This window comes from Pezoporus occidentalis, unplaced genomic scaffold (genome assembly GCF_034315485.1).
Source record: "Pezoporus occidentalis ecotype Australia unplaced genomic scaffold, CSIRO_AGI_Poc_V1 ctg22, whole genome shotgun sequence".
Classification (NCBI taxonomy): Eukaryota; Metazoa; Chordata; class Aves; order Psittaciformes; family Psittacidae; genus Pezoporus; species Pezoporus occidentalis.
The window spans coordinates 23,445-48,720 of NW_026914072.1; the positions used below are offsets into that span (position 1 = coordinate 23,445).

Sequence of the window (25,276 nt, forward strand, 5' to 3'; positions counted from 1 at the left end):
CACATGGGAGGTGCTCCAGTCCCCTGATCATCCTCATGGCCCTTCTCTGGACTTGTTCCAACAGCTCCATGTCCTTCTTTTGTTGAGGACACCAGAACTGCACACAATACTCTGAGTGAGGTCTCACAAGAGCACAGGAGAGGGGCAGAATCACCTCCTTCAACCTGCTGGTCACGCTCCTTTTGATGCAGCCCAGGATACGGTTGGCTTTCTGGGCTGCGAGCGCTCACTGAAGCCGGCTCATGTTCATTTTCTCATCAACCAAAACCCCCAAGTCCTTCTCTGCAGGGCTGCTCTGAATCTCTTCTCTGCCAACCTGTAGCTGTGCCTGGGATTGCTCTGACCCAGGTGTAGGACCGTGCACTTGGCATGGTTAAACTTCATCAGGTTGGCATCAGCCCACCTCACAAGCGTGTCAAGGTCCCTCTGGATGGCATTCCTTCCCTCCAGCGTATCAACCAAACCCCACAGCTGGGTGTCATTGGCAAACTTGTTGAGGGTGCACTCAATCCCACTGTCCATGTCAGCGACAAAGATGTCGAGTAAGACCGGTCCCCATACTGATCCCTGAGGGACGCCACTTGTTACTGGTCTCCAGCTGGACATTGAGCCATTGACCACAACTCTTTGTGTGCGGCCATCCAGCCAGTTCTTTATCCACCGAGTGGTCCATCCATCAAACTGATGTCTCTCCAATTTAGAGACAAGGATGTCGTGTGGGACAGTGTCAAACGCTTTACACAAGTCCAGGTAGATGACATCAACTGCTCTACCCCTGTCCATCAGTTCTTTAGCCCCATCATAGAAGGGCACCCAATTGGTCAGGCAGGATTTCCCCTTAGTGAAGCCATGCTGGCTGTCACCAAGCACCTTGTTGTTTTTCATGTGCCTTAGCATGCCTTCCAGGAGAATCTGCTCCAAGATTTTGCCAGGCAAAGAGGTGAGACTGACTGGTCTGTAATTCCCTGGCTCATCCATTTTCCCCTTCTTGAACATGGGGTTATATTTCCCTTTTTCCAGTCATTGGGAACTTCACCTGACTGCCATGATTTTTCATTAAAGGATTGTATTTTTAAAAGATGTGCAGTACCTGATGTGAGCTGCAAATTGCCTTATAAAATTAACAATGACATTTACTAGAAGGATTAGTCAGTACCCATTCTAGTCTAATGAATAGAGGGGTTTCTTTTGTTGGACATAGAGGGGTTCTTGTATAGGATTGTGAGGGAGGGTAGAATTCTGATTAAAATGGTCTGTGTTCAGTGTAAGCTACTGATGAGATCTGATTTTTCTAGGTGTTGCTGAAGGTGTTGTATCAGTACAAGGAAAAGCAGTACATGGCTCCCAGAGTTCTGCAGCAAACACTGAATTACATCAATCAAGGAGTGTCACATGCAGTCACGTGGAAGAATCTGAAACCACATATTCAAGTAAACCATTTTTGGGGTTCAATGCTTAGGTGACTTAATAGTACATTAGTCAGTCTGTATGGTGTTTCTAGCCTTGCTACAGTTCAGTTCTTGGGGACCTATGTTATAAATTACTGGTAGAAAGAGTTTAAGCCTGTTTGGTGAAGGTTACTCTGGTACATGAGCAAAGCTGGGTGATGGCCTTTTTTTTTTTCTTGTCAGTCCTTTGTGCTTTAATATATGAAGGATTATAGTGTAACACTGCAATGCAACAAATTTGGAGATGGTGTTACCTACTGAATTTATGGCACTGAATTATCTCCACATACCATTATCCAAAGCAAATACAATAGCTTGTGCTGCATTGCAGCTCTGCCTTAACTTAAAAGCTTCCTTTTTGTAAGGTGGCACTCCAATGTCCAAATATATTTTAGGTGAGGAAGTGATGGGGTGGCAAAATCTGTGAAATACCAGACAGAATATAAAGATTGATTTAGTGGTTTTAGCCTATTTTCATCTCCTTTTTTTTTTATTGCAGGGAATTATCCAAGATGTTATTTTTCCATTGATGTGCTATACAGATGCTGATGAAGAGCTCTGGCAAGAAGATCCATATGAATATATTCGCATGAAATTTGGTGAGAATTTGAAATCTTCTCATGTGAAAAATGACTTTGCACAAAGACAAGATTGTTGTTTTTTTTTTTTGTGAAAACGGGGGTGGCTTTAATCTTTAAAATAAAATTAAAAAAAAAAGTGATAAAACCAGTTCATATTAGCCAAATAATACAGCTTCATACCGCTAACTTCTGGATATAATGGTGGAAATGACAGACAACATATTCAACAGGTGTTTCTGCGCTTGAAAAAGTAGCTAATTTTGGCAGTTACAAGTCAAAACAATCCATGTCTTGCTAACAATAATTGCGTAAGTTTAATGTTGGTATAAGTTTATGCTTTACAACAGCTAGTATTTCAAGCCCTGGAGTTTTTACGATCTTAAGGAAATTCACCCATGCTACAGTTCAGAACAGATTTACCGTAATGGCAAATGAAATGCTATGGAGTAAGCCTAGCATTCCAGCTTTGTCTTCTGTGGCTTGCTACTTTGTTGCTGAGGTTTGCTGTCAGTTTATGCAGCCCTTTCAGAATGGGGAAGAAAGAAGATAATTCAGTCTTCCTGGACTAATTTTTCCCTCTGCTAGAACTTTTCTGTGTCTAGGACAAGAAATCTTGATGGGTTTGGGAGTTTCTTATCCCTCAGGTCAGAGGCAGACCTGTAAACAGTGCAAGTATTATACAAGGCTCTGATAATCCTCTTCTGCAGAGAAATAAGAAACTGAGCATTTTTAACTCAATTACGTGTGCTTGCCTGCACAGCAAATAACACATGTCAATGCTTCTACCGTTAAAAAAAGATTTATCTTAAGGAAGGCAATTTCACAATTTCATATCAGACATGTAGAGAGTGATCATGAAAAAGATGAAACATATATTGGGGATCTCCAGCCATGCGTAGCTGTTTTTTGGGCTGGAATAGCTGTTTTAAGAAAGGATGGTTAACCACCTGAGGGGAAAAAAAAAAAAAATTGCTGCTCTTTGGTTTCATATTAAATCATTAGATTACATTAGGATCATGAACTATATATAGTAAAGGACCAGGTTTCATAGCTGTTATGTGTTTATTTCATAGATGTATTCGAAGACTTCATTTCTCCAACAACTGCGGCTCAGACATTATTGTTTACATCATGTAGTAAAAGGAAAGAGGTAAACTATTCAAGGATTTTACTTAAATACAGCATTAGCTTATAGCTCTAATTTATAGTCTCCCTTTGCTAATAGACCTACTAATGAAAGTTTTACTTTTCTGCTGTATGTCATATCATAGCACTTTATAATTTCTCTCAGATTTATTTAGCACTAGCCATTATGTGATTTTTTTGTATTTGCCAGTTGCCATAGGACCTATCAAGAATGTTGTGTGTTGGTAACGAAGATTAAAACACTGTCCAAATCCCAGACTTGCAGCAGATTATTAGCAATTTAAGCGTTTCAGAGCACCAATAATGATACCTGAGATGGCTGATGGAAATAACTTTGACTAACTTTACATGTAATTTAGGTCTTGCAGAAGACAATGGGCTTTTGTTATCAGATCCTTACGGAGCCAAATGCTGACCCTCGTAAGAAAGATGGTGCTTTACATATGATTGGTTCTTTGGCTGAAATTCTCCTAAAAGTAAGCATAACAGATCTGGTGGTTATCTTGGTTCTTGCCTGCCTTCTTTCCTTTCTTTTGCATAAAGCGTCATAGAAAAAATGGGAATAGCTCTGTGAGTTTACAAGATTTTGAACCACTGACATTTATTTTTTTTTTAAAGCTGTTGAGTTGAATTGGTTTTGTTCTGTTGTCAGCTTAATTAAACAAATTTTATTGGGTCATGTACAAGTTCAGGTCATTGTTTTAAGTTCTTTTTAAGTTGTCTGCTTTTAATAAGGATTGCTACACTGTTTCCGGGGTTGCACTTGACTACATTCTCTTTTTGTGAAAGAAAGGAAAGGGGGGAAAAAAAATCCATTCTGTGAGAGGCTGTTGATTTAATGAGAGTTTTTCTGTGTATAGAACAGAAGAAATTAGGAGAGTGAAATTACCTTGCTCAATTAGAGTGGTAGCAGAAAAGATGCAAGGCATGAACTTGGCTCTGATATTTGGACCATGGCTCTGAGAAGCTGCCCTGGCCACTTTTGCTTTCATACCAGAGTACTGTATTGCCAAGCAAAAGGTGTCTGTAGGAGTCAAAAAATGACAGGAAGGAAGTGTCACTATTTTTACTGAAAATTCTAAAAGTCTGTGTAGGATCCAAATTTCATTATAATACGTAATTTCATTGTTGCTTAGTGCAGTTTAATAAAGGGGAAAGTTAGAAGTTGAGGGTTTTGTTGCGTCGCTCACACTCTATGTGTAACCTTTTTTTATGGGTTTAGAAATGCATTTTTATATGAATTTTAAACTAATGCATTTCTATTCATATTCTAACAGAAGAAGATATATAAAGATCAGATGGAATATATGTTGCAGAATCATGTGTTCCCTCTTTTCAGCAGTGAGCTGGGTTACATGAGAGCACGGGTAAGAAAGTGTAAGATTTACTGTTAAGACACTGTCCCGACTGAAGAGTTCAAGAATATGCTTTATATTTTTCCCTCTTAAAAAACATGCTCCTTTCTGTACCTTTTCTGTAATAAATTGTGTGCTTATTTCTAGTATCAGTCTTTATGTGTGATTATAGATAGCTACTGTGTAGCTTTAAAATGGCTGCAGAATTGTGTGCATAGTTTCCCATCTGTGTCTGGTGGTATGGTCTGTTTGTGTTTTGCATTTAGACTGTACTGCTCACACAAAACCTGTGGCCAGAGATGAACTTGAGATCATAGTACTGGCTTAGTGATGTCTGAAAGACAAGCCTCCCACTGGCCAGCCTCCATACTCTCAAACATCTTCATTTGTTAAAAACTTTTACAGTATCTTTATTCAGCAGTAGCTGTATTTCAGTTTAATACCTTCTGTAGGCTATTGGTATACAAGTAGTCGATAATCCCGTTTGTACTTTCTGTAACTCTGAATTTGTTCAATGTGTTTGTTTGGGTTTTTTTCAGGCTTGTTGGGTTCTTCATTATTTTTGTGAAGTCAAATTTAAGAGTGACCAGAATCTGCAGACAGCCTTAGAACTCACAAGACGGTGTCTCATAGATGATAGGGAAATGCCTGTGAAAGTGGAAGCTGCAATAGCACTTCAAGTTCTGATCAGTAATCAAGAGAAAGGTAGCTCTCTTTTCTTAAAGCTGCAGCAAGTTTTAATGCAATAGGCATTAAAATTGCAATGTTCAAGGAGACTTGTTCTCTTCTTTCCTGATGATAATTTACTACTTAAAATTGTAATTTGTAATCACTTACTGTAATTTTCCAACTGGAAAAATGTATATTACAATTTCATGGTACAACAAATCCCCTTTTATAGCACCTGATCATTGAATCAGAAATACAGTGGCAGTACAGGGATATCTGTCAGCATGCATTTATCTTTTTAAAAAAAATTGTCTTCATCCTGTCAGGCTTTCCATTGCTCAGTATTCCTGAAGCTGGCATAAACGCCACAAAGCAAATATAAATTCTGTATCAGATACTTTGTCTAATTTGACAAAAATGCATATCTACCCATTCCTGTTCAATTAAAATTTGCATTGATGCGTAATCTTGCATTTCATAAAGACTGTAGAACTCTGGTTTTTATACTTCAGTTATGATCCTTTTGATAGATATTTCTATTTAAAAATTGTTCTGAATATTAGTAATGCTGTAATGTCTTATACTGCCCATGGTTTTGGCATATTGATGCCAAAGCACTAAAAAGTATGTATTGACTTTCATATTCTGATACTGTAGTTTTGTAAGAATGTAAATTCAAATATTTCCACTTGTTCTGCAGCTAAAGAATATATTACTCCATTCATTAGACCTGTAATGCAAGCTTTACTTCATATTATAAGAGAGACTGAAAATGATGATCTTACTAATGTGATTCAGAAGATGATCTGTGAATATAGTGAAGAAGTTACCCCAATTGCAGTAGAAATGACACAGCATTTGGTAAGAATTTCTGTTGACTTAGGAAGATGTTTAGTATGTGAAGGATTGGTATTTAAAATTAAGATAGTTGTCCATCAATTAATACCTGTTGTTTCTTCAGTCTAAGTGCAGTGATATAGATAATTTTCTTCTACATTTAGACTGTGTTTTCTCAAAAGTGGCTTCATAACTTGAGCTAAATGGAAATTTATTAGAATGATTATAGAACTTTTTGAGAAATCTTTGTATTTTTTTCACTATAATGTTAATAATGAATTTCAGTGGCACATTTGAGGTAGTTTCTACAATGTGACTTAGGTTTTCTGTTTTAAAATGGGAAATTAAAAAACAGATTTTTTTATTAAAATACCTGGTGTGAAAATATGTTGTATGTAATGTGAGAATGAAATTGATTCTGCAGAAGAAATTCAGAAATTGAATAGTCACATCTAGCAAATTGTAGCAATGGTTTCAAACACAGAGGTCAGCTCAGTGCTTCTCTATTGAAGGCCCTTGCCTTGGAGTTTAAATTGTTTGCATGTCCTCTCTGGGAATGCCTGCGGAGTGGTCCAGTCTAGTTCAGATAGCAATTAAACCTTGTGTCAGAAAAACTTGCTCCAAAAAATGTATTCTTTTGCTTGGAAAGTGATGTCATTTGTATCTTCTTATTCATGAATAGATAAAGGATGACACTTAAAAGGGCTTAATGTTCAAATTTCATCAATCCTGAAAACAAACTCTGCAATGAAATAGTCAACTTCTAATGTTCATATACTTCTTAGCAGAAGTCCTCCTTAAATTGTGTCGAGTACCAGACTTGCACAATTGTTCATCTCCAAGCATGTCCTTGTTAAATGACATATATATGGTTTGTTTTGCTGTTACATGCAGGCAATGACATTTAACCAGGTGATCCAGACTGGACCAGATGAGGAGGGCAGTGATGACAAAGCAGTGACAGCAATGGGAATCTTGAATACTATTGATACACTTCTCAGTGTAGTTGAAGATCACAAGGAAGTAAGTAGAAATCACTTTAATTACATGTTAGCAATATGTATTGTCTAAGACACTGAAAGTCTTCTGTAGTTCTGGTGTTCCTGGAAACATTGTTATCTGAAAAACTATCCTATTGGCCAAAAAAAGCTTAAAATAGAATGCAGTGAAGTACTTATGCAACGAAGTTGTAACAGAGTGGGTCACATTTCTAACAGAGTACATGGAGTAATAAAGCACAAATGTTTCCACAGTATTTCTGACAAGAATGTAGGTCCTTGTTCAAATAGGAGAGGAAACTTGTCTCTTAACAGATGGAACTGTCAGCTCAGCTGGAAGAATCCATTTGATTTGATGAGGTCTGCCTTTCAAAGAAAATAGATAAAACGTCAGTTAGCTTTGAACATTGACTCTGCTGCCTTAGTTTGTCCTCTGCAGCAGAATCAATGTCTGTAAATATAGCTGTTGTGGCTGTGCTAAATGATAGGTTTTTTACATGCCTAATCTGCACTGTGGGATTAAAGCATTTGTTCTTTAGTTTTGTTATACTGAATGGACTAACTTCTGTCCAGAGTACAGCTTGTTTGAAAGATGCTGATTAAAATCCTTCTTGACAATGTCAGCTACTGTTTTTTGATAAATACAATATAACTTTTTAGTGACTAAACAGTAATGAATTGTACTCTCAGGGCTCTGAAGACTTCACTGAGGGAGCAGCATAATATGAATTCTGAATGCCCAAGGGTGCAATACAGTGCTGCCATGCAATAAACAAGGGACGAGTTCAGGTCATTTACTTGTTAAAGCTGCTCAGCAGGATTGTAATATACTTGGTCTTGTCAGCAAATTCTTGCTATCTAAATGAAAAGTTTGTGTAACAGTATGCTACTCCTGAGGAACTCAATTGTAAAATGTTGATAGGTAAACATTTGTATTTAGAGACATCTCACACATGATGACCAGTGTTGCAAGAGATAAGGGTATTTAGCTGGTAAGTTTCAAATCCTGTTCTGCATAGCTAAGACCAGAAACTCAACCCCTATTTGTCTCTGTGCAAGGTAAGTGTCCTAAACAGGCTAAAGACTATTTTGGTGGACTTGTCTTTCCACGGACTAATAAATACTGGGAAGAGTGTTTGAATCTGTAGACCAGCATTTACGCTTACTGTCTGCATACAGTATGAACATCCTAAACTGGGTTAGGAAGGTGGTTTATGTTTGTTCATTGGTTCGTTTTGATTTTTTTTTATATTTCTTTTCTGGAACAGCAAATGCTTCCTGCAACTTCCATTGTTTCCTGTTTTGATACATACATTTACTTATTGTGTGACTTAATGGACTGAACTGTTGCATGGAGTTACTGTCAGGCTTTTCTTTTTAGAATCATAGAATAGTTAGGGTTGGAAAGGACCTTAAGATCATCTAGTTCCAACCCCCCTGCCATGGGCCAGGGACACCTTACACTAAACCATGCCACCCAAGGCTCTGTCCAACCAATCCTTGAACACTGCCAGGGATGGAGCATTCGTAACCTCCCTGGGCAACCCATTCCAGTGCCTCACCACCCTAACAGGAAAGAATTTCTTCCTTATATCCAATCTAAATTTCCCCTGTTTAAGTTTTAACCCATTACCCCTTGTCCTGTCACTACAGTCTCTAATGAAGAGTCCCTCCCCACCATCCCTATAGGCCCCCTTCAGATACTGGAAGGCTGCTAGGAGGTCTCCATGCAGCCTTCTCTTCTCCAAGCTGAACAACCCCAACTTTCTCAGCCTGCCTTCACATGGGAGGTGCTCCAGTCCCCTGATCATCCTTGTGGCCCTCCTCTGGACTTGTTCCAACAGTTCCATGTCCTTTTTATGTTGAGGACACCAGAACTGCACACGGTACTCTGAGTGAGGTCTCACGAGAGCAGAGTAGAGCAGCAGGATCACCTCCTTCGACCTGTTGGTCATGCTCCTTTTGATGCAGCCCAGGATATGGTTGGATGCCCTATAATGAGAGTCTTCCAGTATTCAAAGAATATTCCAAAACCACCTTGTGTTAAAAACTGTTTTATAGATCCTTAGCCAGAGTGCTGCTCTTACACATTTAGTGCTCTAAAATATGAGAAATTTTGAATTGTTTTTAGAAGACTATATTGTATAGAATATTGTATAATATTGTACAGAAACTGCTTTGAGTAGTTTTATTTTAAAATGTGTTTAATTTCAACTGAAAAATATTGGAAACAGTCATAAATCTCTTTTTTTTTTTTTCTTCAGATTACCCAGCAGCTGGAAGGGATCTGTTTGCAAGTGATTGGAACAGTTTTGCAGCAGCATGTATTAGGTATATGTACTTTTGTTGGCTTATTTTTTAAGTGTATGGGAGAGGCATTAAATTTACCTGGATTCCATTTGTTTTAGAGTTCTATGAGGAGATCTTTTCTTTGGCTCATAGTCTGACCTGTCAACAAGTTTCTGCACAAATGTGGCAGCTACTTCCTCTTGTTTTTGAAGTCTTTCAGCAGGATGGCTTTGATTATTTTACTGGTAAGTAACATAAATCAGACAAATGGTTTCATGTAAGTGATTTCAATCATACAGTGAACTGCATCTTGATTGCAATGTTAGGAAAAAACTGAAGTGAGTTTATGCTTAAAAGCATTTATTTCTGCTGTGCTGCAACCAGACTTGTTTTGCTAAAGATCATAGAATCATAGAATGGTTAGGGTTGGAAAGGACCTTTAGATCATCTAGTTCTAACCCCCCTGCCATGGGCAGGGACACCTCACGCTAAACAGTCTCACCCAAGGCTTCCTCCAACCTGATCTTGAACACTGCCAGGGATGGAGCATTCACAACCTCCCTGGGCAACCTATTCCAGTGCCTCACCATCCTCACAGTAAAGAACTTCCCCCTTATATCCAATCTAAACCTCCCCTGTTTAAGTTTTAACCCGTTACCCCTTGTCCTGTCACTACAGTCCCATGCTTATCTTGACAAACATTAAGCAAGAACTGTAATTAACTTATTAATACATAGATTTCAACCTGATTTTAACAGCTCATCTAATAAAACATACAGACAATATCTTAACTGTGATCATTCTTCTGTTAATACAGACATGATGCCTCTCTTGCATAATTATGTTACTGTTGATACAGACACACTTCTGTCAGACACAAAGTATCTTGAAATGATCTACAGTATGTGCAAGAAGGTAAGCAGATTCCTTTGTGATAACAAAATCTCTGATCTCTGAAGTAATACACTCTTAAACTGAGTAATGTTTTCCACAACAGCAGACTCTGAAACTGAAGAATTTGACATCTGCTGCTACAGCATTATGCTATTTAGCATCCTCTGTGATTCCACAAATTAAGTTATTGCAGAGAAATTAAGGGGTTGCATCAAGTTTCAGATATATGTTTTTGCTAAAAAGGGAAAATAAATCATACACAACAGAAGCAGGTTTTGTGCACGTGTGTTTGGTGTCTTACACACTGTGCGTACAGCCACGCAAAACATATATGCATAATGCAAAAGGTGGACAGTTTCTTTAGCTGAGATTTGTAGCCTCATTATGACTGTGATACCACGTTACATATGTATGCTAAAGGTCTGAAATCTATGAGCAGGGATGGAAAGTAGAGGGATACAAATAGAAAGATATTTTCCCAAGTTTGTGCTAAGTTGGTGGTGAAAGCTGGGAGTTTGACTCAGTCCAGTCGTTTTTGGGCAGTATTTAGCTTCTAAGCGTCTGTGTATTATAAGTAGCTGCCAACTGGGCTTTCTTTATCCAATCAATATGTATAATACAAAGCTTTCCAGAATGTTAGCCCTGTGCGAGGAAATTACTATTTTGTAAGGTGGTGTTAAAGTGTTATAAACTCCAGCAGTGATTTGTGGGGATTTCAGTTTTCCAATTCTGGATATCATGTGTTGTGTCTGTGTAAGAACTAAGGGGAACTGTCAGCTGCCCTGCCCATGGCATTTCCTGAGTAATTCTTTTGATGGTGTTTAGATACTATAGTGAGTAACTCGTTAGCCTCTTTAAAAACAAGTTGCAACCAGGCTGATTATAAATGCTTGAACATTATATATATAAAAAAGAAAAATAGCTGTTCTAACCTCTTAGTAGTTAGTGTTTTATTAGCTGAGCACAGTAAATCTTTAACCCAGAAGTTTTCGGTGTTGTTTTGTTATGTATTTATACATCCTGCTAGATATCCCAAATTTGCAATACAATTTTTACAAATTCAGTATTTGAATGCATAAGAAAAGTTTATTTTCTGTATGGAAATAAACTTTTGCAAAATGGCAGCTGATGCTTATGGTTACTGTTGTAAGCTCTGCCTCTATAGAGTTGTTGAGTATTTGTACATGTAGATTAGTTTTACCCACATTCCACGATGCTTCAGTCTCTAGTTGTGATACTGAGCCATTGCTGTAGGTTTGGCTGCTGTACTGATGGGTGTTTATGCTAGCATTGTAATAGAGGGGGTAAATTGATGTCGTCTTTTCAAAGCAGAGCAGAGGATGAAAATTACTTCTGGAAGGAGTATCATCAACAGTAATTGTTCTTTTTCAGGTCCTTACAGGAGTTGCTGGAGAAGATGCAGAATGTCATGCAGCAAAGCTGTTAGAAGTAATTATTCTTCAGTGTAAAGGGCGCGGCATTGATCAGGTTGGTAACAGCTTTGGTTGTTACAACTACTATTTAAAATGTATTTTATTCTTGAATATGAATTGATTATATATTAACATCAGTTCTCTTCGAAGAAGTTTGTGTCGTGTAGCTAATAATCCCGTCTACTACTTCAGTGTTACTCATTTAGCAGCCTCACAGAGGCTGTTATTGCACACTTTGTCTCCAGAGTTTAGGACGCTGCAAAACTGCGGAAGTTTTTGTGAATCTGGAAGAGTACTGTTTCAAGAGCATCTTGGTTCAAAAAGTTGATTAATTATAATTCTGGTGAAAATTATTCAATCTGTCAAGTTAATAGCCTTGAAATAAATAAGAATGAAAATGAAATTCCTAGAATCCCAATGTCATAGAGGAACCAGGGATTTCATTATGCACATATGGAAGTTGGAATTTGAGAGAGGAATTCGTGTGCCTCTGCTGTGTGCATGACAAGCACTATATAATAGCTGTTTAAACACTTGCATGTTTTTTGATAATTGTGGTTATGGTCCCTGGAAACCTTAATTTTTAACTCATTTGAAAGAAAATCATCTACACCAGATTGGTTTTTTTTTTAGTGTGACATCTCTGAAGAGCCTGGTCCTTTCAATAGTTGTTTCTTTGGAATGTTAGCATTATCTCTTGACTTTGTTATGGATATTAAAAAAACCACTAAGTTGATTTTTCTGGAAACACGCTTCCTCTATTTTTCTTTTCTGTCACACAGGATTACAGGACCAGGAATTGCATCTACTGTGCATGATGTCACAAAATCCGTGTGCCTGGAGTAGATAAAATCTTTTCACCTTTACATTTCCTTTTTGTGTATGACTTCTGCTGGCACTTAAGAATTATTCGCTTTGTTTGCCCCCTGCATTTATGCGCCTCATTGGGGTTTATGCCATTTCTCAACTTTAGTGTGAAATACAGAACTACAAAGTTTATTTTTGATCACTAAATTTATAACGTTTCTCACTGTTCAGTGCATACCCTTATTTGTGGAAGCTGCATTAGAGAGATTGACCAGAGAAGTGAAAACAAGTGAACTGCGAACAATGTGCCTCCAAGTTGCCATAGCTGCTTTGTATTACAATCCTCATCTACTATTAAATACATTGGAAAATCTTCGTTTCCCCAATAATGTGGAGCCTGTCACTAATCACTTCATAACGCAATGGCTTAGTGACGTGGACTGTTTCTTGGGGTAAGTGTTTCTAGTTTGGAAGATTATTCTCTGTGATACACCCTTTTATTACCTGCTTGTAAATTGTAACAAAACTTGCAACCTTTTTATTGTTTTGTTTTGTAGACTTCATGATAGAAAGATGTGTGTGCTTGGCTTATGTGCTCTTATTGATCTGGAGCAAATACCGCAGGTTTTAAATCAAGTTGCTGGCCAGATCCTGCCAGCTTTTATCCTTTTATTTAATGGATTGAAAAGAGCATATGCCTGTCATGCAGAACATGAAAATGACAGCGATGATGATGATGAAGCTGAAGAAGATGAGGAGACAGGTATGGAAACTGAAATGTTGTGGTTACTTTGTATATTTTCTTTGGGTTTTTTTTTTTTTTTTTCTTTTTGAACGGAGATGCTGAGTTCCTGCTGTCATTTAGCCCAGCTGACAACTAAGTGCCACACAGCCGCTTGCTCACTTCTCTTCCCAACGAACCAAAAAAATCCCCAACAATAAACACAAGCGAGGCACAATACAGTCGCTCACCACCCATGCACCGGTACCTAGCTTGACTTGAGCAGCGATTGGTCCCTCCTGGATGATTCCCCCCAGTATATATACTGGGTCTGACATGCTGTGGTATGGAATACCCCTTTGGTTAGTTTGGGTCAGGGGTCCTGTCTCTGTGCCTTCCTGGCTTCTTGTGCCCCTTCTCACTGGCAGAGCATGAGAGACTGAAAAGTCCTTGATCAGGGTAAGTGCTACTGAGTGACAGCTAAACCAATGCATCATTCTCAGACTAAAGCCAAAACACAGCAGTGCACCAGCTACTAGGAAGAAAATTAACTCTATCCCAGCCGAAGCCAGGACAGTTCCCTTTTTGGAATCTTTCAGAGTTCCCCAGTTCCAAAAATCAAAAGCTGCGGTATAACACTGGACATGTTTTAATGACTTTCAAGTCTATCTGACTTAGTTTTTAAGAGGAACTGGAAAGTAATTTCGTAGGCTGTCTCTTCAAAGTCACACCGAGCTAGCTTTTATGTGTGGATGCTGTCATTGCTGAAAGGAATTACTACTGGGACGTGTTTCCCATTTGAGTGAGGGGTTAAGAGTCAACACAAGGAGTTTCCAGGAGTCATCTTAATCCATTGCGCAGTTTGGACTATATATTACAAACTGTCCCATGAGCTGCTGGTGTTTTAGCTGTGTGTGGAAAGTAACAGTTCTTAGGTTTGGGGGTTTTTTGCTTCTCCCCTCCCCCATCTCCCCTGGATTACCACAATCTCAACTTCATAGCCTTTATAGACTTTCTTCATATAGTTATTTCACAAGCTTTCACATTATTTGCCATCTTCTTTATATGAAGTTCAAAATTACCTACAACTTCCCCCTGCTTCTTTCTTCCACCTTTCCCTATACTTTTCTTAAGCTTTTAGTTCATGTTTCCTATTTTTATCTTTCCATCATCAACTTGGTGTCTTTCTGAGTGATTGTTTGGAACAGTTTTCCATATCCAAGGAATATCTGTTTTCATCTATCTACTTAAAGCAGAGTTTCTTTTTCATCTCTGCTGCTGAATTCTGGACTTGTAATTATATTGTCATCCATGCTACTACATTTTGTATTTCTCAAGCGTTATTTTCAATAGCCCTTTTGAATGTGCCTTTAAAAGTGTTTTCATTATTTCAGACGTTCTTTGGAGCACGAATATTGTTTTGCTAAAAGTTTTATCAAGAGCTGTTCCAAATTATCTGGATTTACATTTTTCTATATACTTTTTTGTGGTAATTAAATTTTCCCACTTGCACAGTTGGTGTGAGGGAAGAGTGTCTGGGTGGGGTAGATAACGGCATTAGGAGAGGAGTTCAATGAGCCTTCCCCCTTTCTAGTCTGCACGCTGCTGTTGCATTGCTTGTTTTGCATAATTAGCCATTTTCGTACAGAAGTGTTCTTGCTATTCTTGAAATAAACTTTATATTTGTGTGCTGTTTAATTCAGAGGAACTGGGGAGTGATGAAGATGACATTGATGAAGATGGTCAAGAATATCTAGAAATTCTAGCAAAACAGGCAGGTGAAGATGGAGATGACGAAGACTGGGAAGAAGATGATGCTGAAGAGACTGCTTTGGAAGGCTATTCCACAATTATTGATGATGAAGACAACCCTATTGATGAATATCAGATATTTAAGACAATTTTTCAGAGTAAGTAACTTTATTTCATTTCCTGGCTAACAAATTCTATTTTAACTTTAGCGTATACCGTTGTAAACTAGAACCTGTTGAAAGCTTCCACACAGGCTTTCCACCATGTGCTGTGAACAAACTGTCATTGGAAAGGGGAAGCAATCATTAAACTTTAAGAGCAGGTGGAGATGCTTTAATGAATTTATGATGGAAGAGATGAGAGTTTGTTTTAAGTGTTTTTAAACATCTTGACTTGTGTAACCCTAACTGAATATTATTCTGACTAAAATGGGAGTGAGTTAGTAAGCTTTGAGTTACAGAACATTTTAATGAACAGTTTCCTTTTGCTTATGTGTTCATTCTGTTGCAGCAATTCAGAATCGTAACCCTGCGTGGTACCAAGCTTTGACACAGGGTCTTAATGAAGAACAAAGAAAACAATTGCAGGACATAGCAACTCTGGCAGATCAGAGGCGGGCAGCACATGGTATTTTCTCCCCTTTCTACCATTAATTGCTTCCTTTGCTGCTTGAATGCTGTTTATGTGCTCAAGAAGCATAACACAGAAAATGTCTGTAATTCAAGCCTGATAATGTCTTCAGCAAAGCAGGGTTGCTTTGCACTCCAGAAGTGTTTGAAATCTCTTAAACCTGTCAGCTCACAAAGCCTCAATACACAAATTGTCTGGCATGCCACAGGTGTAAGGAATGATAGAAATGACTTAATGAAGTGGCCAGTAAATAAAAGCATATTTGTCATAGTGGCTTAGATTTGGAAACAAATTATTCAGTTACCTGAAGGTGGATGAACTCTAGCTGTGGTGAAAGACACATCAAGTGGCTGATAACTTATTTCCTGATGTGACCTAGTCCGGCTGGGATACATATTGATAGACAGTGGGTGGAAGAGTATCAAATTATGCAAGTAGAAGCCATCTGTAAAGCTATATCATCAAGCCTGTTAAATATTTCAGATTGTTACTCTTCAATACAGATAGTACAGATTTAAAAATATAGGAAAGAGGGAAGATCTTCAGGGGAGGAAGTTGGTTGGTTTGGGGTTTTTTTTTGCAAGTTTTCTCAGGTGTTTGAGATAAGACAATATATATCGCTCTTTAAAGTCAAGGCTAAATTTTAAGTGATCAGTCCAGTCCCATATCCTGCATCTTACTGAGCAATTACTACAAGATTTTTTAAAAAGAGAAATTTAGAAATCTTTCAATAAAAGATTGGTAGTGAGAATGCAGATTTTATAAGTACTTTTTGTCAGAAAACAGCCTAAATTGCCTCACAAAGCTTGTAAGTGTCCAGAATGATCCACTTTTAATGGTTATAACATAGTTTCCCTGTGACCTCTGTCAAGCTCTAGACATACTGATGAGGTTTATGTTCTACTTGTGCATTTTATGAAAAAGAATTGAGTTGTTTTGTTGTTTTCTTTTTCAGCTGCTTATTCATAGTGCAAGTTAAGTTCAGATTGTGAAGTTTAACTCAAGAAACTAGATTATTACAGGAAAATTGTGCTTACTATCAGAGCATAGTGATACCCCATTTAGGCTGTCTTCCACATATGGGGACATCCTGTTAGAAGGAATATAATTATCTCTAATGTAGGTAAGAAGAATTTCCGTAAGCTAAGAGATTTGTCTTCTGTGCACTATGGAGCCAGGAGGGAACAAAACAATGCTCCCCAGCTCATGTTCTCCTCCTGTCCTTCATCAGCCATGGCAGCACTTTTCTGGCCTGTTTCCAAAGAAACTGAGACAAAATGCAGATCCTCTAGATAATGAGATGTATTCCCAGACAGGGAGAGATTACAACTGTTTTGAGGTAGGAGAAAGCTCATAGACTTTAGGACTTTAAGACATTAATAAGTGTTGTTATCTTGACCTGGGAATAATATAAACCACCTTCAGTATGATCTAGATTGTAGTAGAGGAACAACATAAATTACCAATCTAATTTTCAGTTGTGCATGTATTAGAGCTTGTGAAAACTAGTGTTACAGTAATGTTTGAAGGACAGAATATGCAGCTAATAAAACCAGACAGCTTAACTGTCACTGTTATTTGCAGTGATGGATATGTGGGCCTCAGATGCCTAAAGATCTTAAGTTTTGGTTGAAAATGAAAAGGATAAACTTGCTGGTTTTCTCTCAGAATTGTGTTATATGGTCTAGTAACCTAAACTGCAGATTATCTGCCTGGCTACGGGTGAGGAAATGCGGGTATACTAAAATGCCTGTTTCATGTGCTTCAGTGGCTATCTCTGCTTGTATTGTTGAATTGAGATAGGAACATTGGAATAGTTAGTTAATATCTGTGTATTGCTTTTTTTGTACATGTGCTCTGTTACTGATTTGATTGGAAAGTCTATTAATGTTAATTAGAAAGAATTGGGTGACTATTAGCAAGTTTAGAAGTCCACCATCCATTCAGGTCCTATTTCTGAAATGTGAAAGATTACAAACTTGTGCCCAAAAGCTGAACTGTGGGCTTTTAAAAGATAAGTTAATTTAAGCATAACAATATTGATAAATAAATAGTCCATCTGTTGTTTGGGGCCTGGCACATTTCCACTTTGTGGGTGCTGATTACTCTCTTGGCTAACCCAACGTTAAACCTCTGAGAGACTCAAAACGGTCAGTCACAAAATCTTAATCTGTCTTCCCCCCCTACACACACACTAAAATACCTTCCTTCTGTTTTTTTTTTTTTTTTTTTTAGAATCCAAAATGATTGAAAAGCATGGAGGATACAAATTCAATGCTCCGGTTGTGCCAACTTCATTTAATTTTGGAGGCCCTGCCCCAGGAATGAATTGAATTATCACTTTTCCTGCTACTGTGTGATTGTAGTGAAGAGCTTGTGTTCCTCCCAATAGTGGTTCCAGAACTGGTTCATGTTATCTACAACTCACTCTAAGCTAATTGATAAATAGATTGGACAAAAGCCCCAGAAGAGGGACCTGGTCATGCAACCTAATACTGGAAAGCAAACCAGAGGTTTTATTGAAGATAGGAAGAATCTGAATTTAAAGCTTCAAATGACACACTTTGGAAATTGGAAATCAAGAGGGGACATCATGAAGGCAGCTTTTCTTTTTCTGAAGAAAAAAATAACAGGCATGGGCTGCAGGACTATTTAAAATGTCTCATTTACAGTACAAGCTAAACGGCAGACTTGATTTTTACACCTGTGGCAGTATGAGTATTTGCCCAATTTATTTCCCATTTCTCCCTTCCTATTGGGTGTCTATTCTTTTAATGTAAATAAGATAAGGTAATCAGATAGCCTTACTTAATCTTCATCATTTCCATTTATAAAGATTGTTCATATGTAGAATATTGGACACTTAATGTAGCACTACATAACTGATAAATCTGTAAATGAATTAGCACTTTCATATTGAAACAAGCCTGCTAGCCTATGTACAAAAATAGCAAAATGTTTGCTGTTTATAAAAATAAAAAATAAGGGATGTATTGGGGAAAATAATTTCCAGGTATTAATTTAAAATGAACTAGCAGTTTTGTACCTGGTGACTTTGTGGTGCAGTCACCTCTGGTTGTGACTTGAATTTGGTTATGTAAAAAGGGGTTAGTGATATTTCATTGCTGCTAAAGAAAAAATAGCAACACCCTCTGTGTCCTTTGTTTTTCTTAAAGATCGCACTGTACAAGGTAAAATTTGGATACAGGTATGTACTGTAAGCACTGAGGAAAATGTTATCTTTTCTAAAGCAGGTAAATAAGGTATGTGAAGTTCTGCTCTTACAGAGTTAATTGAAGTGTGTGGATGAAACATCTATACATGCAGTCTGTTAAAAACACAGCAGTTTAATTTGGCTAATCTGGGCTATAATCTACAAAGGTAATTTTTTCCCCTAATTTTGCAAAATACTCTTTTTTTTTTTCAGCCTGTGTAGTAGTGCTGGTGCACTACTCTTGCATTTCAGTCCCCCTCTTTCTGCACTCCCAGTATTCGTGTGTGCTGTTGTCTGCCTAATCCAGACAGTGTATTTGAAGTTTTGCCAATCTTTCATTTTTGAAGCCACAATTTTCTTCCTTCAAAGTTGCTATAGTAACTAGTATTTTAGCTAGAGAGGCAAAATACAGATCCCTCTGGGACCACTATCAAAACCACTGTATGAAGAAGCCAGCAGGGAGATGCTGTGAATGGGTTGGCTTAAATGCCCCCTTTTTCTTTTCTAAAAGCAAAAATCCATAGGTTTCTGATCTTCCCTTGAGATCGGTGGTGTCAGGTCTTTTAAATCAAATGTTTTGGGTTGTTTTGTTTTGTTTTTTTTCTTTTGGCTGTTTTTATATGAAAATGTCACCTGCTGTTACAATGGATATTAAACAAGCTACCTTAATTTAATGTAAGCCTCCAAAATTTAAATACAGGTTAAAATAAACTGAGTTTATATCTGTAAAAATGAAATGAACATATATATATATTATGATACTCAAAATGCAGTCTTCAGAAAATTGGTTTGTGTGGTGTGTTTTTTTGCATCAGCAGAGTAGCAGGAATTGGTGGTTTGGGGTTTCCTTGATGGGCTGACCAGCACCATGCTCTGCCTTCCATTTGCTGCACAACCACTAGCACTTCTCTGAGCAGGTGTAATGGGTTTTTCCAGTCACTCCTCTCTGGTCTGCCTTTCTTCGGCAAACAGAATTCCCTGCGCACACAGTGCTATGTGAGAGACTGAGCCAGGACTATAATGCCACGTTGCCCTAGCCGAATACCAAAGGGATACTTTAAAAGCAGATTGTGGACTTAAAAAGGATGGATATTGCACCTGATGTGGAAAAGCCTAAAATATTAAGCCTTGAATGAGAGTATCCATTACAGTAGTGGTATGAGTACCACAGTAGTACTTTTGAATCTTTAGCTGACTGGCCAAGTGCATATAGCAGAACTGTTTGGTTTTTTTTGTAAATGTGTAGCTCATGAGCACGTACGGGTGTACACCGGCTTCAAGATATCTCTAGACAAGGTTTTATTTTTGTAGACAAAAAGTGACAGACATAATTACAGCATGCCTTTTCCTGTGCATTCCTTGACCTTGAAAAATGCCCAGTTTGACATAAATAATTTCTGAACATCTGCTTGTTGGTATCTGCTTATCTTGTTACACATCCCCAGAAGCGTAAGAGAACCTCTTAGGACGGATGAGACACTTTGCCTCACAGTGGAAGATGCAACAGAGCAGGAGTGAAAAGGCTCCATATACAAAGCATACTGAAAAAATGAGGGGAAAATCACCAGTTTTAGTGCCATTGTCATTTCTGGAACAATTACATTTTTCAAGTTACGAGTCAAGGGAAGAATTTTATCTTGTGAGGAATACAGTCTTACTTCAAGGGTGCTTTTATGTGTCGCTAGACTGGTTAGCAAGGAGCATATTTTTTAAGAATGGATTTAGAACTTTGCTTTCTTTTGCTCCAAGAAATGTATTTATATAAATTGCAAAACAATTTTGCATTGTTGTTGGTGGTGATAGTGCATTTTGTGATGCAATATATCAATTTCAGTGATAACACTTATGTCACATTTAAAATTGATCTTCCTCCTAGAACTTGCACTTATCCATTCCATTTTCAAGGATAATGCAACTCTAAAGGAAGAGGTGGGAAATTTAAAGCCTCTGTTTTTTTTCTATTATGGAAGATCTTGGATTAATAAACATCTAAAGCAAATCCTTATCTTCACTCATCTCAGTGTGGTGTTTTGAATGTAGCTGTATTCTTATAGTACTTTGGAGTCCTGTTCTAGTTACATAGCTCTAAGCTTTCTATTTTTTCTCTGTAAAATACTTCTTCAGGGAAATGCCAGGCACAACCACAGTTCTCTTAACTGTGTTAAATATAAAAGGCTTTCTCAAACACTGTTTTTAAATGTTGCCATATTCGATAAATTTAGTAACATTTTTTTCCTAAATCACTGCCCTTAAAAGAATTTTTCACAGTTGTCAGCACAGTACAGCAAAGCTCCGTTCAAATCTCTTGTAGCCTAGAATTACTGCTGCAAGATTCAAGAAGTCTGCAGTGGATTAATTACCAAATACCTCACAATAAACAAGCAGATCATTTTAATAATGCCTAGTAACCTCATTAGTTTTATAGACTGATTTTTATTCTAAAGGAAATTTCTGCCTCTTGCCACCATCAGCTCTCAAATAGAAACATCATGAAGCTTCTCAGTGGGTTTTATTTTTGCACATTTCCAATGTGTTCTTTTCAGTCCTTCCTCATACATATGTTCTCTTGCTAACTATTCCCACTTTTGTCTTCATCTTTGCTATGTGATCAACAATGGATGACCACCACCTCTGAATATCTATGCAGACGTGGGCATTTGGTTTATTTTTGTTAAATGTAGTTAGGTAGAGCACTGCAGTTCCACATTTCCGCTCAATTCAGTATCCCAAGTTTTCACCTGAATGTAAAAGTACAAGTTTATCAAAATTTGGAAGTTTGGAACATCCAAGGCTGACTGTATTCTGCTTTTAGAGTCTGTAACAGCCAAAGCTGAGTTCCTTGAGCTGGTTTTTTCTCTTCCCTGTGTTCTGTGGGGGGTTCCACATACCCAGAACCAGGAATGTGGAAAAGCTGTCTGGTGTTGTGATACTGATTACTAGTTACTTCACTATCAATATGTAGCTTCTGTCTTAAATAGTGTATCGCTGGCTTGGTATTATCATATTTCTGCTTTCTGTAACAAAAGGTTGATGCTAGAAACAGCAAGCACTTCAGAATAGGGCAAGAGTTGAGGATCTGACAGATGTTAATGAGTGATCTATTAACATAAAAGAGTTGGTAAACCCCAAACAGAATTTTATCTTGTCTTGGGTCTGCTACTGTACGTCAAAGTGATGGCAGTATAATTTGTGTTCTGGGTGGGTGAAAGTTTCCAATTAATAAACAGGAAGGAAAACTTGAAACTAAGAAAGGAAAACTGCTGTTAGCCCTATTCCAGAATAAGCTGGTTTAGCCCTTACTGTCTGACTGCCAAGAATTTAGAGCTATTATTCTGGAGGCAGAAAAATCTTAAAATGTTTTACTGTCTTATGCTCAAAAACGTCAATTAAGCACTACAGATCTGGGCACATTATCCTGTCAGGGGTGACAGTTCATGTTAATTGCACAGTTGGATTTTCTTCAACAATTATCTACCGAAATAGTTGTAATATCCTTTAATTGCCCGAGGAGCCGTTGTTGGCCTGGTGCACGTTTCCATCTAAGGATAAATATTCTCAACGTAGCTTTAAGAAGAGTCCTTATCCGCAAGAGCAGGGCTGAAATGGCAGAAGATAACGTGCCCCTGGCAGCCCCGCCGCACAGCACTTGTCCCTCCGGCCGCCGAGGCTCGGAGCCCCGCGCACCGCCTGCCTCCACGGAGACTGCGGCACCTCAGGCCCAGCCGGACGCACCGGCGCCGTCTGTGGGGGCCATAGCCCACGGCGGCCGTGGGCGAGCCTCTGGTTCCTCCGCGCCAGCGCCGGGCGGCACAGCTTCAGGGGTCCATCTCCTAGGGCCGCGCCACTTCGGACAAGCCGCAGCGGGCCGGCCGCCCTGCCTGGGGCAGCCGCCTCAGGGCGCGCCCGGGGCCGCGGATTCCCCTCCTTCACTTGCTCCCTCCGCGCGGTGCCCACCGAGCGGCCCGCGGCGTCCCCGTGTGCCGCAGCCGGACGGCCTCCCCGGGGCAGGAAATGGCGCCCAGCTCCCTCGCTCCCCTGCTGACGCACTAGCTCCCTCGCTCCCCGCTGTACAAAATGGCGGCTGCTGCCCCGAACCCAGCATAACACAGACGCCATGAAGCTGAGGGGCGGGACCACGGGCGTCTAGCCAATGGGCATTAAAGCGGGGCCTGGAGGCCGCCAATGGCGAGCGGAGGCGGTGACGCACGGCGCGGAGCTCCCAATGGGAGCGGTGGTGGTGCTGTACGCGAGGCCCGCCCGCGCGGCTCGGGGCGGTGCTGAGACGGGCGGGCGTTGAGGCGGCCGTTTCCTGTCCTGGTGCATGGTGGTCGGACGGAGGAATTGTTGGAAAATTTCTCGGCGAGGTTAGTATATAAATGTGTTTTTACCCAGTGTGCCTTATTCTAACCACCGCCATCTCCGGCTGGGGCTGCCGCGCCGCCGCGGGCCGCCGCCACGGGCCTCGCCCGCCGCGCCAAGCGCAGGCAGGCGGCGAGGGGCAGCGAGCGGGGGCAGCGCCGGCACCGACCCACACGAATAAAGCCGCGGCTCCGCCGTTCGCCTGCTCCGCGCGGCCCAGCCTCTTCCCTCCCCTTTCTCCTTCACCGGGCCTGTCCGCGCCTGCCCGCCGGCAGCCCGCACCGCGGGGCGCGCCGAGCCCGCGCCGCCGCCCCCTCCTCGGCCTTGCCCTCGAGGGGCGCGGGCCGCCCCAGGCCGGCCGCCCCCTCGTGTGTGCGGGGCGCCCGTTAGCTGCTGCCTCAAGGCTGGGAGGGGTGTCCTGGTGGGCATCCTGCACCGCTCCCACCGCGCCTGAATCTGGCTTCTGATTTATTTTTACTTTTTTCTTTTTCCGTTTTTTATTGTGTCGTTTCCATTCTGACGAAGAGCAAGCTTGCAAAGCGGCGTTAATTGTCTCCAGAGCTTGCTCGGCCTGACGTGCGGCTCGACCCGCACGCGTTTGGGAAGGAGCAGTGCGCTTTTCTCGCACGAAGTTGCTTATTTTTGACGTTGCCGTGTTGTAGTGCCGTAAGCGCGGCTGGTGCCGTGCTAGCACAGGAGAAGGGCCTTACACGGAGCGTGAGAAGCCGTCTGGTTTAGTTCATTTCAACTCGCGAAAATACCACGCAAAATAATTTTGAGCGTTTCACAGCTGCTTTTTCTTGTGTCCTTCATCGGTTGTTGTCTCGAACTTCTCATAGAACAGGATACCGAGAAGGTGTTTCTCTAGAAAAATTGCCTGCAGTAACGCAAAGATTTTTTTTTTCTTTTTTTTCCTAATGAGGTCTTAAATGCGGTGTTCCTAAAGGAAAAATGAGGTGACTTTCGTACTAGTTTAGTTTGCTGTTATAGCAAGCCTGCTGTTGAGCAGTTCCGGTTGTTTATAACATCTCTTAAGGGTTTGGTTTGATCTGTCAAAGAAGTACACTTGGCGTTATATGCTAGAGCTATACCAGTACTTTCAAGGAACGTTATTCCTGGTTCCAGTGATACAAAAGCTGCAACCTGACAGGCTTTAAAAAAAAATGTTTTCTTTTGCCATGCAGTACTCCCAAGATTCTGTTTCAGGTGTTGTAAATCTGTTGCACCTCAGAGGACTATGTGCAAGGTATTTCTTTTGTAGCTTCAGGATGATTGTACCTGAAAAACTACGTTTGTTCTTACCTAGTAGCTTTTTAAGAGGAGTAGTGTCCGTGCAGTAGATTTTAGCTGCTTTGTGTATTTGCCGTATGGCTTTAGAATGGCAGAGTACCATGCAACTGTATTTTGATGGCTTATTTCTTTGTATCTCGTTCATTAAAGTCTTGAGTTTTCAAGCTGTATGTATGTTAGAAGCTATTGGTCTGAATCAGTGCAGAAGATGAAACTCAGGGCTATGTAGTCAAATAATACATATATGACTGCTTGGTAATAGATTGCAGCTTAAGTGAGATGTAAAAATAAGCATTTTAAACAATTTTGAGAAATGTATTTCAAATTGCATAACTCACAAACTGTTCTCTATACTGTAATGGAGTAATAATTCATTTCTAGTATCCTATCTGAGGAATAGTTATTTTGCCTTATATTAAAGGCTCAAATAAAGTAAACGCTTAAGCAAGTGTAAAATTTTATTTAGCTAGAAAGTCACACGAGCTTCACTCTGTCATGCCTGTATAGCATTTGATACTTCAGCGTCAAAATACTTCTGTCATGAGCTGGCAATCCCTTTTCTGAGAGGAGACAAGCGCAGCAATAATGAAATGATGAATAGTCCCTGGTAATAGATGCCAAAATGTTTGTCTCTAGAATATCTCAAATGATGTATTGTTTCAGCCTAGCAGTCTGCTGCTGGCCCACACTTTGCTGTTATGTACTCCCCAGGAGAAGGGAACTGGTAGTTTGTGCGGTGCACAGGTCTGTCACAGGCTGCTGCTGTGCCTTCTCACAGCTGCACTGCTGGAGTGGGCTGCCTGAGGGCTGCTTTCCCACCCATGGGTCTGGTAGATGTGTGGAGGGATTAGGC

General features: G+C 39.8%; 2 protein-coding genes and 1 non-coding gene across 8 annotated transcripts in view; all 3 read left to right on the plus strand.

Annotated features, from left to right (window-relative positions):
* The window catches only part of IPO7 (importin 7), a 41,235-nt gene extending 20,456 nt beyond the window's left edge, over nucleotides 1-20,779 (plus strand). Inside the window, exons 9-25 of the mRNA XM_062620115.1 lie at nucleotides 1,296-1,430; nucleotides 1,948-2,047; nucleotides 3,103-3,179; nucleotides 3,535-3,651; nucleotides 4,453-4,542; nucleotides 5,070-5,235; nucleotides 5,900-6,060; nucleotides 6,931-7,059; nucleotides 9,299-9,365; nucleotides 9,443-9,568; nucleotides 10,141-10,238; nucleotides 11,610-11,705; nucleotides 12,689-12,909; nucleotides 13,015-13,220; nucleotides 14,882-15,088; nucleotides 15,441-15,557; nucleotides 17,796-20,779. Of these exons, the coding sequence (XP_062476099.1) occupies nucleotides 1,296-1,430; nucleotides 1,948-2,047; nucleotides 3,103-3,179; nucleotides 3,535-3,651; nucleotides 4,453-4,542; nucleotides 5,070-5,235; nucleotides 5,900-6,060; nucleotides 6,931-7,059; nucleotides 9,299-9,365; nucleotides 9,443-9,568; nucleotides 10,141-10,238; nucleotides 11,610-11,705; nucleotides 12,689-12,909; nucleotides 13,015-13,220; nucleotides 14,882-15,088; nucleotides 15,441-15,557; nucleotides 17,796-17,893 (2,211 nt within the window). The 3' untranslated portion in view covers nucleotides 17,894-20,779. The remainder of the gene's footprint in view (nucleotides 1-1,295; nucleotides 1,431-1,947; nucleotides 2,048-3,102; nucleotides 3,180-3,534; nucleotides 3,652-4,452; nucleotides 4,543-5,069; nucleotides 5,236-5,899; nucleotides 6,061-6,930; nucleotides 7,060-9,298; nucleotides 9,366-9,442; nucleotides 9,569-10,140; nucleotides 10,239-11,609; nucleotides 11,706-12,688; nucleotides 12,910-13,014; nucleotides 13,221-14,881; nucleotides 15,089-15,440; nucleotides 15,558-17,795) is intronic.
* LOC134164515 (small nucleolar RNA SNORA23) lies at nucleotides 4,731-4,912 on the plus strand. The gene has a single exon (XR_009965176.1). It is a non-coding gene; the product is annotated as a small nucleolar RNA SNORA23 (small nucleolar RNA).
* A 2,220-nt stretch (nucleotides 20,780-22,999) lies between the features above and the next one.
* The window catches only part of ZNF143 (zinc finger protein 143), a 39,229-nt gene continuing 36,952 nt past the window's right edge, over nucleotides 23,000-25,276 (plus strand). For all 6 annotated transcript variants that reach the window (XM_062620119.1, XM_062620121.1, XM_062620126.1 and 3 more), the window contains exon 1: nucleotides 23,000-23,138. The gene's annotated coding sequence lies outside the window, so the exon portion shown is untranslated. The remainder of the gene's footprint in view (nucleotides 23,139-25,276) is intronic.